The 20,713-nt window shown below is 24.7% G+C and overlaps 1 protein-coding gene across 2 annotated transcripts in view; it reads left to right on the top strand.

Moving 5' to 3' along the window:
• Positions 1-4,952: 4,952 nt before the first annotated feature.
• LOC117168692 (zinc finger protein 143-like) overlaps positions 4,953-20,713 on the top strand; it is a 38,763-nt gene continuing 23,002 nt past the window's right edge. The window contains exons 1-4 of one of the 2 annotated variants that reach the window (XM_033354374.1): positions 4,953-5,026; positions 5,704-5,797; positions 15,041-15,215; positions 15,311-15,657. In XM_033354374.1, coding sequence (XP_033210265.1) covers positions 5,013-5,026; positions 5,704-5,797; positions 15,041-15,215; positions 15,311-15,657 — 630 coding nt within the window. In that variant the 5' untranslated portion in view covers positions 4,953-5,012. Of the gene's footprint in view, positions 5,249-5,703; positions 5,798-15,040; positions 15,216-15,310; positions 15,658-20,713 lie in introns of both variants that reach the window. The other variant, XM_033354373.1, reaches the window with a different exon arrangement.

Below are 20,713 nucleotides of genomic sequence, written 5' to 3'. Positions count from 1 at the left end.
AGTTAACAAAAAATTAAGTTTTCGGTATCAGTGAACTCGTTATGTACGTTGGCGAAGAATTATATGAGAGATGAAAAATCAATTTAAGACCCAAAACAAAACGAATCTTTCAAAATATTCTGAACTTCATAAAAATTCAAAAACCTGACTTGACGCTTAAACCGAGTTTGCATCTAAGTTACGTTATCGTGGGTCATTTCAGACCCAACGCGAACTTGGCCTGTTCACTGCGAAGGCCAGGATTTCATCGGGGAAACGCTATTTAGCACAGATGGCCCTCTATTTTTAAATCTTTTTTTGGGTAGGGATAGGTATTTGTGGGGTCCCCGGATTCTGTGTAATTAAACAAGAGAAAAATTCCTTGGGTGTCAAACGATCCTCGATAACCGAATCGGGTTAACATTTCCGGAGTAAGAAGATAGGTCGTTTTAAACATCTTTTATTATCCTTATTACAGTTAAGTTAAAAGTTAAAACGAAAAGTATGAAATACGCGAAATACACAAATATTTTCGAGACAGACACGAAAGCAATAATTAGTACTTAATAATGAATATGATCAAGCCTCTACGAGGGATTGTATGCTTTATATATTAATTAAAAGGATTAGGCTGTTGTCGTGCCAAATAATAAAGTGGAAAATGCTTTTTTATTACAATTTTAACCAACCCTCTTTATATCGTCGAATTGGGGGCGGGGAGGGGGTGAACTAAATCATCCATTATCATTTATTTTTTAATAATTTCTTTCTATGTTATTTTCAAGAACGAAATGAAGGAAACATGGAGTACATATTACCATCGAACTTTAAAAAAAATTGAAAGGGGTTTTTTGGAAAATCCATTTTCTAACATTTTAGAAAGTACTGCGATCATTTTGTAACTTAAAGAATATCTTAATTATAATTAAAGCATTAGACTCAAAAGCAAAAAAATCACCCTCAATACGGAATACAAAATTTGTAATATGCCGCTTTTCATGCAACTTTTATTTCTGAAGTCGTGAATTAATTAAAATGACCTTCTAAGAGTTGAAATGTGTGCCAGTATGAAAAAACACCGTTAAGCTTCTTAAAGCTACCCCTTAGAAATATATATTTTTCTTTTTACAGTTTTCACATAATTTCTTATGAGAAAACTCCTACAAATTACTTCAGAACTATTTCATTAAAATGTTTAGTAGTTTATTTAGTTACTTAACGACAGTTTAAGTTCCGCTGTTGAGCCTTCAAGCCACCCTTAATAATAAAAAAATGGTATAATAGCATCTTTTTGCATATGGTGAGTAACTTTATTAGAAAAATTTCATAAAATAAGTCTGGGACTTCTCCAAGAGGGAAATTATTTATTAAAAAAAAAACAATATTTCACCTTTTTTTAATATTCGGATTAAGTAAATATTTGTATAAACTTTTTTTATGTAAACCTAGAATTTTTCTCGAGAAATTATATGAAGAACTGTTAAAGAAGCAAAATATCGTTCTGAGCAGCAATTTTTAAAAGTTAAGGGGTAGTTTTCTATTTACGACACACGATTCAAATGTTATAAGTTCATTTTTAATCATTTAAAACCAAAAATATCTAAGATATATGAAAAAAGGACATTATAAATTTTCAAACTTTTATACAGGGTAGATTTTTTACTTTTTAGGGTAGTATCCGAAATAGATTTAGGGTAAAATCATTCTTAGTGATATCTACCATAATTTTATAGTTATATTTATTGATTTTAATTAAGCCATTTGTAATTTTTACACATAAGAAAAATCAACACTCTTTAGCGTTTAAAGGCCTTGGAACAAGGGTTGATAACTTTTTGCTATGTTTACAAAAAGTTCTATGATTATTTTTACATCTGATAAAAGAAAAAAGGGGGTAAAACAACAGCAACCATTTTTTTCTGATCACCCGAATATATAATCATATATGTATTTCTAAAATATCCACATATCCTTCAAAATCAAGAAACTCTAAACACAAAAGTTGTAAAATATACTTTTGTGGTAAACAAGTTTCTTTGTTGAAAATAAAATTTTGTCAAAAGAAATAATACATTATTGAACATTTTTCTCCACAAATAGTATAAAAATGAAAAATTCTTATTTACGTCACTTTAATATTTAAGAAAAAAGAGTTATATTTAAACAGCTTCTTTTAATTAGTTTCGCATTCCTTAATTAATGACAAATATACATTCTTCCTGGAAAAAATGCTAAAAACCAGGATGTCCACTCAAATCATGAAAAAAATTTTTCCTCCTGATTATGACAGGTTTTCTTCAGGTATCTCAAGATTTTATCAGATATAATTTCCCATAGTACGGATTCATTCAATTAATTTAGATTTTTTTAAACAATCGACTTAGTATATGTACATAATTTTACGGGATTAATATAAATGTTTTTTCTTCTGAGTCCTTGTAAAAATACTACTACTCATATGTAAAATAAAATTACAGTTTTTTTATTTTTTGTGATTTAGTTAATATGTTTCATTTGAAAAGCTTTGAAAAATTACATATATTACAAGATGTTCTTAAAAATATTATCACCATGGAATTATTTAAAAAATGATGCTAAAAACATACTTAATAATTTTTTAATTAATTCCTAAAGTCAATGAATTAAAACAATAAAGATATATTTTTTAACTTCATTTACTTAAAATTCAGCGCATGTTTGAAATATTAATATTTCGAATGAAAGATAGGTGAATTTTTAACCAAAAATATCAATTTTACCTAAAAATTAATAAATTCAGTCAAAAAAATTAATTTTTACTTAGTAAAAACGTAAATTTAACAAAATAGTTAACTTTCCGACTGAAATAGATAAATTGTCAACTAAGAGGATGAATTTTCAACGAAAAAAAGGAATTTTTAGCAAAATTGTTTAATTTTATGTTAAAGAAATGAATTTTCAAGAAAAAAATTAAATGTTGAATTCTCAAGCAGAAATATTAACTTTCAACCAAGAAGAATAATTTTCTACCAAGAAGACGAACTCTTAACCAAATGCATACATTTTTAACCAAATAGTTGAATTTTCAACTGAAAAGGAGAATAAAACGTTGCAGCCAAAAATAGAATAATTTAATCATCATTTAAAAAAATTAAAATTCAGCCAAAATAAATCAACAAAATAGTTAAATTTTAAGTTTATTTAATTCATTTTCAATAAAAAACTAATTTAAAAAATAAGTTTAATTTTCAACCAAACAGATGAGTCAATCCAAATTATGAATCTTCCATGAAAAAAATTAATTTCTAAATAAGAGTTAAACTTTCAATAGAATCAACCAAGTTGTGAAATTTTTAACCGAAAAATATGAATTCTTAAAGAAAAATGTAATATTTTATAATTGAAAAAATATATATTTTAACTTTGAATACATTTTTTTAAAACAAAATACATGAATTTGAACCAAATAGTTCAGTTTTTAATTAAAAAAGATAAAATTTTACAGCCAAAAATAGAATAAATAAATTTTCAGTTAAAAAAAACTAATTTGTAATCAAAACAAAAATGTCCACAGAATGGTTGAATTCAAAATTTTTTAACTTAATTTTTAATAAAAAAAACTAATTTAAAAAAAATTAATTTTCAACCAAACAGATTATTTAAACAAAGTGGAAAATCTGCAATGGAAAAGTAATTTACAACAAAAGAGTTTAACTTCAAACAGTTTGATCCAAGTCTTGAATTTTTTAACCAAAAAATATGTTTTTTTAAAGAAACATGTAATAGTTGATCATTAAACCAAAATATGTCTTAATTTGAAATAAAATTTTTTTTAACTAAATAGTTAAATTTTTAACTGAAAAAGATTATAGAACTTTTCAAAAGAAAAAAAACTAATTTTTAACTAAATAGTTAAATTCAATAATATAAAGCCACTCTTACGAATAAAAACATTGTTATTTAATTTTACATCACAATTTTAAACAAATTCAATCATAAAAAATTCCTTGACCTTATAAAAAGATTTGCCTGAAACTTCCAGGTTTTCCAGGTGAGTAGACACCCTGAAAACCAAAAATATAATAATTTAAGGTCACGTCTTTTTGTAATTATGCATCAATTAAAATATGTGAAATTACAATTACATCCTATATAAAAACATGGATCTGGGGGCCAAATTTCTTCAAGACAAATTTAATTTTTCTCTTTTAAACTTAAAATTAAACAGAGTTTTGTACTTACTTTTATGATTATTACGCTTATCATATTTTCTTAATTACGGAATTTGAGATATTCACTCTAATCACGATAAGCAGACCCAGTTAATAAATATACAATCTGATAAAATGTTTACAACCTAACCTGTAAACAATATTCATAATTTATCAAATAGATCGCCCTTGTATTGTAGAGTTCGAATCTCTGAATTAAATCTTTTTAATTTCTAAACATAATCAGTAATATTTTAACCTTCAAATGAGACTTCTGCACTAAATATCCTGAAATTTTCATTATAACAGAAACCTGTATATTAGCTCGCCATTGTTGACATTTCAGCTTTCAATCCTTGATTCCATCCAAATTATCACGAAAAATTTACTTTTTTCCGTAAATGACAAAACTTGACACTGAGCACACTCGCGCGACAATAATAACGTAAGACCCGAATTACTTTCATTTTTAAAATTGATTTTTTCTCAACAAATTCGAAACCGACCGAAATATTTCTTTTTACATACTGATTTCGCGACAAGTAGGGTACTTTCTTTCAAAATAATAATTAAATTATTGTTTCGACACATTTTATAGCACTGAGCGCGAACCGAAATAGTAATTTGCGAGAAAAAACGTTCAAAAACTGGTAAGAATGCAAAAAACAAATTACAAACGCCTAACGACCGCTGACTTCGAATCCAGAAATTTGAATTTGCAATGTAGGTGCTGCTCCTAGCGGATGAAATATGTAACTCTCCACTCGCGTATAAAGTTACTTCCGGGCAAAGTTCCGGGCCGCCACGGATGGATTTTAAACGTGTTTATGGATATTTCCCAAGATGATTTGTTCCTAGTGAGTTCACGTGAGCGAAATACTAAAAAGTCATTAGATAGTATCAATCTTTTCTGATTTCAAACTTAAAATCATTTAATTCCGGTGACATAAATTGCAAATAATGTAACACGTGGCTCTCACATGCGTTGTTGCGTTGTTGATATATCTGTCAAAGAAAATGGCGAGTCCCGAAGAAAGTTAGATCTACACAATGCTGAATTCGGTTTTCCAACTTTCAAAGTTAGTTGAAATATTTTTTAAATATTACTTTTCATTAAAACGTTCTAAAATCGATCCATGTAGTACTTTTGTTTATAAAAGAATCAGACATACATATGTGTAGGTGTAGGAGAAAATATATAACCTCAAAATCGTACAATACTTTTGGAGCAAACATTCTGTTGTTCCTCATAAATGCGGCGTTTGTTGATAATAAACACAAAAACAATAAGTGAAACATTTTGAAAATGATTTGGTATTAGTGAGCCATTTTTTATCATGTGATTGACCATTTTACTGCGCTCTTTTGGAGTAACAAGAGCGAAGAAAATTGAATTTGCGATTTTCAAGTTTTGTTGTTTCTGATTTTTTGTATTAAGAGTGTAAAATATTCTTTGTTCGGGTAACCTGTATAATGTGGTTCAAGTGTTTTGTGTTTTAAAAAGGATTTGACTATTCATTTTTATTTTATATAGTTCTTCGCTAAAAACGATGTCAGCACAAAATGCCAAACCGCCGGATAATCGAAGGGCCAAGCAAGGCGATTTTACTCTTCTACAAGGATTAGAGGTTCGTTTTCTTATTTGATTTGATTATTCTCTTTTATTCCAATTCTTCTGCATACAATTTCTCTGAAATAGTTTAATTAGGGTCTTATTTATCAATTTAAAATAATATTCATTCTGGACAAACGTTCGAGGCCTCGGGTTAATGATACGAATGACACTTTCTTTTTTATCGTGTTACCTTTTTCTTCGCTAATTGGCTAAACTGACCTGGAAATCAGAAAAAAATTTGGGAATTTTCTTGGTCAGGGATTTGAAAACAAAAATTGCAAAAGTCAGGGAATTTCTGTAAGAAATTAAAGTATCTTCAAATTACTGTGAAGATTAATTAAAGTTGCCACACAGTCACTTTTTTGCTCAAATTTTTTTTTTTTTTAGATTAAGTCACTTGTTACTTTTTAAAATGAAAATATCACTTTTCTTTCAGTACATTAACTCATGGGTTAATACTATTGAATTCAGATAAACGTATTTCTGAATTTTCTTGAACACCTTTGAAATATTTTATGGTATTTTAAAAGATTCCAAGAAAATGTTAATAGATTTTACTATTAAAGGGGTTTCAAAGGATTTTAAATATTTTAAGGTATTTAAAAAGTTCCAAGGAATGTTTAAGAGTTTCGAAAAATTTCATCGGATTTCAACAGATTTGTAATATTTTATGGTATTTTTTAAATTCTTAAGGAATTTTTTAAGAGATTTAAATAGTTGCAAGGGATTTCAAACCATTTTAACTTGATTTTAATCTTTTAAATGATTTTAATAGTTTTAGGGCATTTAAAAATATTCGAGAATGAATTTTTTAAGGCTTTAAAAATTTTGGAAGGATTTCAAAATTGTTTAAAGGATTAAACATATTTTAATGTATTTTAAAAGATTTCAAGGCATTAGTAGATTTCAATAATTTGATGGGATTCTAAAGGATTTTACAAATTTTATGGTGTTATTAAAAATTTTCAAGAGCATTGAAAAGTTTCATGGAGTTACAGATATTATGGTTTTAAAAGTTTGAAGGAATTTTTTAAGAGCTTTAAATAGTTGCATGGCATTTGAAAAGATGTCAAAACATTTAAAAGATTTTTAGGTATTAAACAAAATTCCCAGAATGTTGAATACATCAATAATTTATATTATATTAATAATATTCCAGAATAATTTAAAGGATTCCAAACAATTTTTACTACATTTTAATCATTTCAAAGGATTTTAAATGATTTTAGGGGTTTTAGGGCATTTAAAAATATTCGGGAATGAATTTTTTAAATCTTTAAAAAATTTCAAAGGATTTAAAATTTTTTTAAAGGAATAAACATATTTGAATGTGTTTTAAAAGATTTCAAGACGTTTTTAATAGATTTAAATAATTGTAAGGGATTTCAAAGGATTCTAATTATTTCAGAATATTTGAAAATATTCGAATGAATTTGTGAGAGCTTGACAAAGAATGAAGGGATTTCAAAAGATTTCAGGGATTTTAAACAAATTTCAAGGAATGTTGAATAGATTTCAATAATTTGAGGTGATTCTAAAGGATTTTACAGATTTTATGGCATTATTAAAAATTCAAGGAATTTTCAAGAGCTTTGGAAAGTTTAACGAAATTTCCAAAAATGTCAAGGTATTTTTAATATTTTATGGTATTTTAGAAGATTTCACATTAAAGAAAAGATTTCACTACTTTTAAGGGATTTTACAGGCATAGTGTTTTTTAAAATTCAAAGAAATTTTTAAGAACTTTAAAAAGTTGCAAGGGATTTCAAAAGATGGCAAACCATTTCAAAGATTTTTAGGTATTAAAACAAAATTCAAAGCATTTTTAATACATTAATCGTTTATATTGTATCAATAATATTCTAAGGTATTTTGAAGGATTCCAAACGATTTTTACTAGATTTCAATCATTTCAAGGGATATTAAATGATTTCAAATATTTCAAGGTGTTTAAAAATTTAATTTCTGATGATAAAAAATGAATTTCATATACGGAACAGTTAAGATTTTAACAATAAAATGGAATTTCAAACAAAAAGATTAATTTTTCACCAAGAAGATTAATATTCTAAAAGACAGATTTTCAACAAAATGTTTGAATTTTTGAACAAATAGTTGAATTTTCAACTTAAGATAAACTTCCAATCAAACACGAAGTGATTACATTTTTAACTAAAAATATTGCAAAAAAATAAATTAAATAAAATTGTTGAATTTTCAACTAAAGAAGATAAATTTTGTACCATATAAAAAAGTTCCAAAGAACGTTTAAGGGCTTTGAAAAGTTTTATCGAATTGCAGCAGATTTTTAATATTTTATGGTATTTTTAAAACTTCTAAGGAATTTTTTAAGACCTTTAAATAGTTGCATGGTATTTTAAAAGATGTCAAAAAATTTTAAAGATTTTTAATTATTAAAAAAAATTCAAAGCATTTTGAATACATTAATAATTTATATTACATCAATAATATGATAGTGTAATTTAAAAGGATTCGAAACCATTTTTACTAGATCTCAATCATTTCCAGGGATTTTAAATGATTTCAAAGATTTTAAGGCATTTAAAAAGTTCTATAAGGTATTTTTAAGAGCTTTGAAAAGTTTCATCGGATTTCAAAAGATTTTAAGGGATTTTAAATATTTTATGGTATTTTAAAAGATTCCAAGGAATTTTGAGTAAATTTTAATAATTTGAAGGAATTCTAATAATTTCCTAATATTTTATAAAATTTCAAGAGATTTATAACTATTCACTGAAATTCAAATAATTTCAGAAAATTTGAAGGAATTTTACAATATTTGAGGGATTCATAGGGTCTCATAATAAATTAAAAGATTATATTAGATATTTCTCTCAATTTCAAGGGATTCAAAATTTATTGGGCGTTTTCTGGAGATTTTAAAGGATTAAATATTGAAAACTTTTTGGAATGGAAATTTAATTACGTGGTTAAAACTTAAACTCATTTTTTTTTAATTAATCTTTTTATCTGGAGATTCATCATATTAATTGAAAATTGATCCCTTTGGCTAATTATTTAGCTATTTTGTTGAATATTCGTTTCTTCTTTGGCTAACATTTTTTTTCTAATGAAAATTTAAGTATTTCAGTTGGAACTTGAACTATTTTGTTGAAATATTATTGTCTTTTTTTACAAATTAATTATTTTCGAACAGAAAAAGTAACCTTTACAGTTGAATATTCCATCATTTTTCTTTAAAATTCAACTCTTTTGTTGTAAATTAATTTTTTTAACTAAAAACTTAACTCTATTTCTGCTAAAAAAAAATTTTTTTTTTTTTGAATATTGTATAATTCTTGTTGAAAATTCATCCCTTTGGATGAAAATTAATTCTTTTTCACTTAAAATATAACTATTCAATTTTTGTTTGGAAATTTATCTCTTTTAGTGGTGGAAAATTCGTTTATGTGGCTAAAAATTCGTCTTTTTATATAATATAATTTTCTTGGTTGAAAATTCAACTATTTGTTTTAAACTTGGTCTATTTCATTTAAATCTTCGGCATTCTGGTAGAAAATTCATCAGTTTAATTGAAAATCAATGGTTTTAACAGAAAATTTAACCATTCTTGTTTTAGTTAAATATTTATCTTTTTTTTTTTGTTCAAAATTCAACTATTTGGTTGAAAATGAATCTTTTTTAGTCAAAAAATCGTCTTTTTCGGTAGAAGTTTTAATCTTCTTGCTTGAACATAAAACTGCTTTGTTGAAAGTTAAACTCTTTTGGTAAAAATGTATTCCTTTCATTTAAAATGTATCTATTCTAGTTTAAGATTCATCACTTTGGTTGAAAATTTTATTTTTTTGAGAGGGAGATTAATTTTTTTTAACTCAAAAGTTAATTATTACATTTTTATTTAAAAACTGATTTTTGTTTGTTAAAGATTCAATTATTTGTTTAAAAATTAATCTTCTTTAGTTGAAAATTCATATATATTTTTGAAAAGTCGTCTTTTTGATAGAAAATTAATCTTTTTTGTTGAAAATTCAGCTATTTGGTCAAAAAATCATCTGTCTAGTTGAAAATACAATATTTTTACTTGAAAAGGAAGAATTTTAAAGCAATTGAAATTAAACCACATTAATTTCATCTACATATGCTTTGAATTTTAAGAACAAGAAATAAAAATAAAAATTTGTTTGAATTACTATTCAAATTCATGTACTTTAGGCAAAAATTCAAGAACTTATTGATTACTTTTTTAGTATTATTTAATGATTTAACTCATCGATGGTGTTAATATATTTAAGAATATCTTGTAATTTAATTTGTCAAATCTTTATAATTTAAACATATTAACAGAACCTGTAGAAGAGTCGATTGTTTAAAAAGAAATCGAAAAATTTTAATCGCTTCTATTTTTTAAATTTATGCTACTATTGATACTATTTTGAATTTTATGTACCTGAAGTTCTAATCCTTCAAACGAACGAAATATTTTTTCTCAATTCTATTTTATCTACAAAAATTCTTCCAACTACAATTTAAATTAATTCAATATCGGCTTTTTTGCAATATAAGTAAATTAATATTTTATCACTGTTTCTAGTTAAGAATATCATCTAAAAAATTTGGTTCATTTGAGCGTTCTGAACTTAAAGCACATAAATTTCTCAAATGAATAAGAATTTTTTGTAGGTCTTCCGGTCTTCATTAGATTAAAAGAATAAAAACGAATTTACTGAAAAGTTCGTTTATTAATAAAAACGATTTCATAAATACTTTTAACAGTATTGAAAATTCCATACACTTTACATATGAACTTGAATATAATAATTCAATAAATTACATTTATTTACAAATTTAAAAATTAAAAATCACTTTAGTTCAAAATAATTATCCGGTTCTTTTGATAAGTAGTATTATTTGAGAACGAATTCATAAAATCTACAATGGTTCCAGTAAGAAAAATAACTGGGTTGACACGTACAAAAAATCAGATTTTAAAATTACGTTACCGTATGTTCAATGACACTCTGAAAGGTTTAGAACATAAAAGAGATTGTACAGTTGGAAATTTCAATTAAACCATTATTTTGATTTTAACAATGTTAAAATTCTTTCTAGAGAAAAAAATTGCATAAAAAAGACGCTTGATAGAATCTGTTTTTATAAACAAATATCACAATATTTCGATTAACTTACAGACACAAATTATTAATATCAACAAAATATATCAAAGTATTATGAAATAAACAAAACCAAGTTAAAATTCCAGTTATATATGTTCTTCGTTGTCAAAAACCATTATAAAGATTTTACTTTTCATCAATTAAGATGTAGTTTCTCGAAAAAAGCCTCTTAAATTTTTAGGAGGCTTTTATATGATACGTTTATTGTATTGGGAATGGTTAACTGCGATACGCCACCTCTTGACCTAAATTCGAACTAGAAATAATAGGCACGATTTTAAAGATGCATTTTAATTTGTGCATAAAAGTGTTTTAACCATTTTTCTGTTGAGTTTAAAGTATTTATTGGGTAATAAAAATAAGTTTTTATCGGAAACAAAGTGTTTTACATGAAATTGACATATTATACAGTGAAAAACCACACTTTTTGACAGAAGTATTTTTCTATAAAAATCCATGATTGTTCTCTTTATTGTAATTTTCAAAAGATTCTAAACTTGAATGGACTTATTTTAAAGCCATAATGAACTCAAAGTGTATTTTTATTAATTAATACATGAAATATTTACTATTTAAAAATCTGATCTAAAAGTTAGGTTTTAATTCGTATTTAAATTCCAGTCGTCTATTATTCGTATTCTGGGCATAATATGGATAAAATTTGGTGCTACATACATTAATTAAAGTTTATTAAAGCTCACAATGCATTTAAACTTACATGAAATAATGAAATGATTGTATTTTTTTAAAACTATTTCACAAACATGTATTTTTTCACTGTATAAGATGGAAATTCTATCTAAAACTGTTTGTTTTTTATGAATATTTGTTTTTAGCATTCAATCATTATTTTATACTTCACAAAACAATCGTAAAGACACTTTTATGCAAAAATTCAAATACATGTTTAAAATTGTACGTACTCTTTCTAGTTCCATTTTTCGGCATCATGTGGCGAAATGGTAGACCACCATTCCCAATATTTTAATTTAATTTGGTAACGCACATCAGTTTTTTTTTAATTGACTTTTAACTATTGACATGATGTTTGACTACAAAATAAAATATCCTTGTTTTTTACAAGAAAATACGCACAGGTATTTTTATTTATTTATTTTTTTACTTTTTTTAAAACAAATTTGTTTGTAATTACATGTAAGAAACGATCGTTATTTGTATATTGTTAATTAAAATTCTCTGAAAAAGGCACGCAGTGATAACCAAAACGTAAGAATATTAATAAACAAACTTTCCAGTAATTTCGGTTTTATTCTTTTAATTTAAGGCGGTTGTACAGGAGCTTTTTTCCGAAAATTGATTTTTCAAAAATGACGAATTCTTGTATTAAATATATGTAGAAATGCTGTCGAAGTGGTTATTTTGATCGATAAAGTCAGGAACATGTTAAAAATACAAATGAATGCAAGTGTCTCTAACGCGCCGAACAATCATTTTTGTAAATGCCAAAACTCAAACTTGTTTTTCTCGAAACAACTTTTTTCAGCCTGGTTGACATGATTAAAAAATATATACTGGACCGATTGGGCTGACATTTTTCCAGCTTATTCTGCACATGTGTGCTTATCGTCCGAAACGTCAGAATTATCATTGATTAATATTTTACCCTTTTTTAAACAATTTATGGTAAAAACAAGTTGCAAAATTTTCAAATCCGCCATTTTGTACGTTTTTCGGATTTTAATTTCTGCTGATTTCCGAGGATTTCAGTGATGTTAAGGGATCTTAAAACATTCAATGTGTTTTATTACATTTTCCTTGATTTCAGAAAATATCAACATGGAATTTCATATATTTATATTTCATAATATACTTCATGCATATATTTAATAATATTTTAGAATAGATTATAAAGAATTTATTTATACAAAGTGAGGTGTTTTGTCGAGTCTTAAAGATTTAAAAATATTTGGAATTCACCCTGTATTGATCCTGAGGATCAATTGATAAAATGATGAAAGGATTTGAAATATTTTAACGTATTTTGTTTAACTTCTTGGCATTTTCAATTTGTTTTTTAAAAAATTCAAAGAAATTTGGAGGATTTTAAATAATTTATTTTATTTCAAATCATTACAAAGACATTTTTTATTGATATCAGTAATATAGTCTAATTCAAAATGATTTTAAATATTTGAGTTTATATTAAAAGATTCTCAGGTATTTTCAGGGGCTCTAAAAAGTCTGAAGAGATTTCCAAAGATATTAAAGGAATCGATATATTTTAGGGAAGAACATTTATTAAAACAATTTCAAGAGATTTCTAAGTGTTTTAATCATTTTAATGGACTTTAATATTTTAATGGATTTCATAGAATGTTTCATAAGACTCTGGATTTCGTAGGGTTTCGAATATTTGAAGAGATTAAAAAAAAAATTGAAATCATTTGGATTTAGTTGGGTTTCAAAGATTTTAAGATATTTAAATTTTTGTTTTAACTTACCCTGAATTCGTGTAAATTCTTTGGAATTATCTTCAATTTTTAAATTTACTTAAATCCTTATAAATTGACTCAATTCTTCTTAATTCAGTGAATTTTTAAATAATTTTTAAAGTTTTTATTTAATTGATCCTGAAGTTTATTAAACTCATCCTGAATTCTTAGGCATTTCATCGAATTATTTGTAGTCCCTTACATTTTTGCAAGCTTATTTTAAAAGTTATTGAATTCAATTAAGTTTTTTCAACTCTTCAAATTGTTTTAAATTTATTTTATTTTTTGTTTTTTTCCAGTTTTACGGAAATCTTTGGATTTTTTAACATGTTTCCAATTCATTTGAATTATTTTTAATGTTACTTGAATTGCTTTGAAATCTTTTGAATTTATCCTAAATTTTGCACCCTTTGAGTGCTAAAAAAGTACCATGGGAACGTGACAAAAAGTACCCTTTGGTCCCAATATTTTATCCCATAAGGCAGGGGTATCCACAATCCACAGGTGCAGCGTGACCCAGAATCGCTCGGCCTTTTTCAAGATCCACCATTTTTTTTACGGGAAACTGAAAGGAAATTACGACCCCTTTGAAAAAAATCCCAGTTGGAATGGCTTGGAGAACCCTTTTTTCTGGTATAACTTAACAGAGCTTGAAATGCAAATTATTTTATTTTAAGTACTTGAACTACACAATTGCCAATACATGTTTTCGACATAATAATACTAAATAATTTTAAAAACATTCTAATAATAAGAACAAGTGGTCAAAAATAAATTCAAAGCTTTCAAATTAAAGATTTTTTTTCAAATAGAAACTTTAAAAAACTAAAAACTTTCAAAATTGATGTCATAAAATTCAAAGAAATTGAAATTGCAATAGCGCTTTTAAATACAAATAATTTTTTATTTGATACTACTTTAAGGTATAATGAATGTTTCAAAGTCAAAGCTGCTTAAATTGTAGAATTTTAAATTTTCGAAAACACTTTTTCATTCACAAACACTTTAAAAAAAAATAGTAATTTTTTATTTTTAGTAGAAAAGTTTTCAAAAACGCTATCGCAACTGAAGGGGAAAAACTCTTTGCATTGGTATTAACAGATCGTAAAAATTGCAAATGCCTTATTTTTTGTATCTGTTAGATATAATAATATAATCAATTATTTAAGTCTATTTAACAATTTCTTTAAATTTTAATATTGAAAAATTTGTTATTATGGATTTTAAAACTGATTAAGTTTTCAATATTAGGTAATAGAAACTCAAGGACGCGTGACTTTCTTACTAATTTTTAATTTAATTTGAAAATTAAATTTTGAATTATTTATAAAAAAAAATTTTTCTATAGAATTTAAATTGTGAGTGTAACAAATTTCAATTGCATTGAATATTTTATTTAAAAATATTAAAGTAACAAAAACTAAACATTCATTATTTTATTTCACAATTCTCAATTTTAGCGTGAAGTTTCGAATAGCAATAAGGGTCTTGAGTTTAAGGGCTTCCAGACTGAGGCCTTTCATATTTACATTGACGGCCGAAGAAAGGATTGATTTTAATCTTACCAAATCCACTTATTAATTTCTCAAATGAGTCCGAAGAGGCCTGAAACTCTGACACCCTCTCTCTCTCTCTCTCTCGTTCCAGGAATATCCTGGCGACACGCTCGAATGTTTTTCAGTTTTTGTGAGCGAAGACAGCTCTAGCAATGCGGAGGTTCAACAACTTGTACTTGATGATCAAATGTTGGGAACGTCATTGACGGCAGTCACATTACCTGATGGAACCCAGGCATTTGTCGCAGGAAATATCCAAGGAAATGGTTGGTCTTCGACCAGTGCTTATTTGAAACTAAGTCCTTATTTTTAAAATTATCTGTGAAGATTAAAAAGAAATCTTGCTCTCAAATATTTTCAGGACATGAAATGAAGAATCCAGTGGACGATGAACCGAGGGAAGCATTAATTTTAAAGGAAGGCGAACTGATAGAATTGCAATTGGATCCCATGAGCTTTCTTCAAACGCAGGAAGCAGATAATGCGGAAAACACTTATCCTCAGGTTCAAGTTGTCAATGGCACAGCATACGTGCTGACTAATCAGTTAGATCAGGAAGAATGCGTTTGGCAACTAGAAGACGGAAAGATGATAAAGAAGGAGAATTTTGTGATAAATAATAAACTCATAGAGCCTAAAATCAAAAGTCAGCATCCTTGTCCCAGAGAAGGATGCGCGAAGGTTTATAGTACGCCTCACCACTTAAAGGTTTGTATATTTTGTTCTTTTTTTAAAGAAACTATCAATAAACTACGTAACAGGTCACTTTTTTTCTTTGCAATTCAAGAATTTTCAATTGAAAATCTATGAAAATGACTATATTTCAATTTTAAATCTTCAAAATTAAACTAGTTCAAAAGTATATATTAAAATATAATTTCGTTTATTTTTATTTATTGTACTATTTTACTATTTTATGTAATATTAAATATTAAAATAATAAAATAAATATTAATAAAATATTTCAGAAAAAAATTCAAAATTACATCATTTCAACTGTATAAACATTCAAAATTAATATAAGTTACATTAAAAATCTTAGGAATTGAAGAATTTTGTATTTTCAATTGTCAAAATTGAACTATTAAAAAAAACTTCTAAATTTCATATTTTCAATTATAAATCTTGAATATTTAATAATTTACAATTCTATATTTTTTTTAAATCATGAATTTTCAATTTTAACCCTCGAATCTTCCATTTGACAAAACATTCAACAACAAAAATCTTCAAAATATTTTAAACTAAGAACATTCCAAGTTAATGAATTTTCCATTTTAAATCTTCAAAACTGAACTATTATTATGTTTGAATTTATTTAACTTCAAACGATAAATATTCCGAATTCATAAAATCCAATTGTAATTAAAAAATTAAAATTTGAAATGTTTAAAATTGAAGAATTTTCGATTTTAAAAATTTAACTGCTATAAGAAAAATTTCAAAGTTACATATGTTCAAAATAAAAATCTTGAAAATTCTATGCTTTCAAAATCTAGGAATTCTCAAGCATGATAAATAAACCACTTGATTTATAGAAGGCCTTAAATTGTGGAACTTTGAATTTTGAATCTTTAAAAATTAATATTTTTTAAATTGGCAATTTAACATTTTACGAGTTTTAAGATTTTGCAATTAAAAATTCTTTAATTTTGATGATTTAAATTTGGAAGATTTAAAATTTGAATCTTTCATGTTTTTATCTTCCTAATTATAGAATTTGAAATTTTTTATTTTTTAAATCTGTATACTTAAATCTGGATAATTGAATAAATTTCAATTTCAAATTATTAAAATTGTATCAATTTCAAATCAATACAATTGAATAGTTTCTATTATTTAATCTCAAAACTTGAACTTTAAAAAAATCATTTTTAATCGAATCATTTTGTAATTTAAATCTCCGAAATTGAAAATAATTTTACAAAGAAAAACCTTAAAAATATTTGTTACTAGAAGCATTAAAAATTAATTATTGAAATTAGAAAATTCATATCTTTATCGTATAAATTTTAAAAATTGAATAATTTTGAATTGTTTATTCTAAAAATTAGAGATTTTTCTTTGTTGTCTCTTAAAAATGGTAGAACTTTGAATTATAAATCTTTAAAATCGAAAAAATATTAATTTTGAAAATTTACTATAAATATTATGCAAGTTTTAAGTTTTACAATTACAAATTTTGTAATTTTGATCATTCACATTTCAGAGACTCATAATTCAAAGTTCTACAATTTTTAAGAGATACAAAAAAAAATCTCTAATTTTTAATATATAGAATTCAAAATTATTCAATTTTTCAAATTTATATTCTAAACACATGAATTTTCTAAATGTCCTTAATTAATTTTGAATGCTTCTAGTAACAAATACTTTTAAGGTTTTTTTATAATATTATTTTTTCAATTTCGAAGATTTAAATTAGAAAATGATTGGATTATAAATGATTGTTTTTTAAGTTCCAGTTTTAAGATTAAAAATTAGAAACTATTCAATTGGATTTCAAATTTAAATTTATTCAATTTAAATTATTTGAAATTTATATTTATTCAAATATCTAGATTTGCAATTGAAATCTCTTCAAGTTTACAGATTTATAAGTAAAAAATTTTCAATTTCGATGGTGAGGAAGATCAAAACTCGAAAGCTTTGAATTCTAAATATTCCAAACTTAAATCATCAAAATCACAGAATTTTTAATTGCAAAATCTTAAAACTTGTACAATGTTAAATCGACAATTTAAAAAGTCTTAATTTTGAAATATTCCCAATTTTAAAGTTCTACAATTTGAGGCCTTCTGTAAATCAAGTGTTTGTTTATGCTTGTGAATTCCTAAATTTTGAAAGCATAGAATTGAAAATTATAGAATTTTCAAGATTTGTATTTTAAACATATGTAACTGTAACATTTTTGTTCCAATAGTTACATTTTTAAAACCGAAAATTCTTCAATTTTAACCATTTTCAATTTTAATTCTTTAATTTTTAGGATTTACAATTGGATTTGATGAATTTGGAATATACATCGAAAGAAGTTAAATAAATTAGTTTTGAATATTTTCAATGAAAAATTCATTAACTTGGTATGTTCATAGTTTAAAGTATTCTGAAGGTTTTTTTTTTGTTGAATGTTTATTTAAATTTGAAGATTTGAGAGGTTTAACATTAAAAATTCATAATTTTTAAATCTATAGAATTGAAAATGATAAAATGTTCAAGATTTATAATTGTACATATGACATTTTTAAGTTTTTTTAATAGTTCAATTTTGACAATTGAAAATTGTTCAATTTTACAGATTTTCAATTTAAAATTCTTCATTTCTTAAATTTTCAATTTAACTTTTATTAATAATTTTGAGTTGAAATGTTGTAATTTTGAAATGTTTTCAAATATGTTCAATTTCAAAGATTTAGAGTTGAAATCTTGACTTTTTATCGCAATTCTATATAAGAGATTAAATTTCAATTGTATACCATTAGAATTAAATAAATTTAATTTTCAATCATTTAAATTGAATCATTTTCAAATTTATTTATCCAGACTTAAACTATTACAAAAAAAAAACCCTTAAAAATCGCATCATTTTCTATCATACATATTAAATTTTGAAAAGTCTACAATTTCAAATCTTAATAATTGAACATTTTTTATTGTAATTTTTGAAACTGAATTAAATATTGAATTAAATTGAAGTATTTGATAAGAGGCGTTAGAAAATACATACCTTAAAAATCTACCAATCTTGAAAATTGAATAGTTTTGAATGATGTTTTTTTCAATCATGAAAATGTTTAATTGTAACTCTTCGAAATTCTAGATCTGTGCATTATAAATCTTTAAAGTAGAAAAATTATTACTTTGGACAATTTACATTAAAAATTTCCTTAATAATTATAAGATTTAAAATTGAAAACTCTTCACTTTTGATCTTTGAAATGTTCCTAATTTACGAATTTTTATTTAAACATATTTTGACAATTCAAGAGTTTTCAATTATAAATCTTCAAAATTGATTTAAAAAAACATTAAAAATGACATCTTTCTAAATTATATGCAATTATTCATTGGAAAATTTTCCATTACAAATCTTCAATATCCATTTCAAAAATATGTTCAAAGTTTCATGATATAAAATTATGAACATTCAAAATTGAACAAGTGGCTAATTTTTTAAGTTTAAATGTCCTCAAAATTGGATTAATATCAAAAATCAAAAACATAAAAAAAAGACTCTGAATTACAGAATCACTTCAAAAAATGTTTCAAATTAAAGAAACTGTTTCTTTAAAATCATATTTTTCAATCTTCAAAACCTGGAAATCTCCTTGAATTCTTCACGCAACCGTGAATTTGAGTTTTTATTTTGCTTTTAAAACAGTTTTTTATTGAAATGTAAAAAATAATTTAAATGTTTTAGTCGGTTATAAAAGAAACATCTCATTTAGAAGAAATCTTTCTACGAAGAAGTTTTTTACTTATCAAGATATAATATATTTATAATATGTTTCTCAAGATATAATATATTTATAATATATTTTATATATTTAAAATCTTTTATAATATTTAAAGCATTTTGAACATTTAAAACAGAGTTCACAGATTTCAAAGTCTGAGAAGAATTTCGAAGATTTGTGAAAGAGGCGTAGACAAGATTTCAAAGATTTCAAATATTTGAATGGTTTTCAGTGAAAACAAAAGATTCCCGACAAATTTTTAAAATACTGCCAAGAATCCATTAGGATTTTAAAAGGTTTTATTAAACCAGATTTCAAAGATTTTAAACAATTTCAAAAGGTTTTTAAAAAATTGAAAGGATTTCAAAAGATTGCAATGATTTCGAACGAACACAAAATATTTTACGAAAAAAGATTAATGAAAAATTTTTCAAAGATTTCATGAAAATTTCAAAATATTGCAAAATGTTTAACAAAGATTTTAAACATTTAAAAAAAATTTTTTTTAAATGTTCAAAGATTTTAAATATTTTAATGACTTAAAATGAATTCAAAAAATTTTAGAAACATTTTTGTACTTTAAAATATTTCAAGGATTTTAAATATTTTAAAAAGGGTAGAGAACTCCATATGTAAAACATTTCAAAGTTTTTAAATGATTTTAACATGTTTTAGAAGATTTTAAAAATATTTCACAAGGATTTCAAATATTTTAATGATTCTAAATGAATAGAAAGGACTTGAGACAGATTAACAAAAAATTGCAAAGAATCCATGAAGATTTAAAAAGCTTTCAAGAAGGGTACATTACACCAGATTTCAAAGATTTTAAATATCTTTAAAAGGTTTTGATAAATTTGAGATTTCAAAAGATGTCAATGATTTGGAACGAATACAAAGTTTCAAGACCAGCAAAGATTAAAGAACAGGGTGTCCGCTGGACCGGGAACCCGGGAATTTTCTAAAACCGGGAAATGACAGTGAATTTATGTCTTGACCGTGAATTTTACGAATCTTAAGAAGAAAAATTTGCCCAATTTTGATTTCAACAGTTTTGTAAATAATTAAAGTATAAAAAACTGAACAATAATCGATTTGACAACACGATTCTAAATCCGTTCAAAATTTGAGAATTTTCATATTGTAACTGTTTGAATTCGAAAGTCTTAATACGAATTGAGATTAATATAATATCATTTATTCCGATAATTGTGGGTCCGGATGCAATAAGGGCACATAAAGTTTTTTCGTGCGAAAACGAAGTCCCCTGGAGGCTTTAGAAAAAATTTTCGAATTTTAATTTTCAA

This window comes from Belonocnema kinseyi, chromosome 3 (genome assembly GCF_010883055.1).
Source record: "Belonocnema kinseyi isolate 2016_QV_RU_SX_M_011 chromosome 3, B_treatae_v1, whole genome shotgun sequence".
Classification (NCBI taxonomy): Eukaryota; Metazoa; Arthropoda; class Insecta; order Hymenoptera; family Cynipidae; genus Belonocnema; species Belonocnema kinseyi.
The sequence above is the reverse complement of the archived record's forward strand: the minus strand, read 5'-3'. Positions and strand labels throughout refer to the sequence as shown.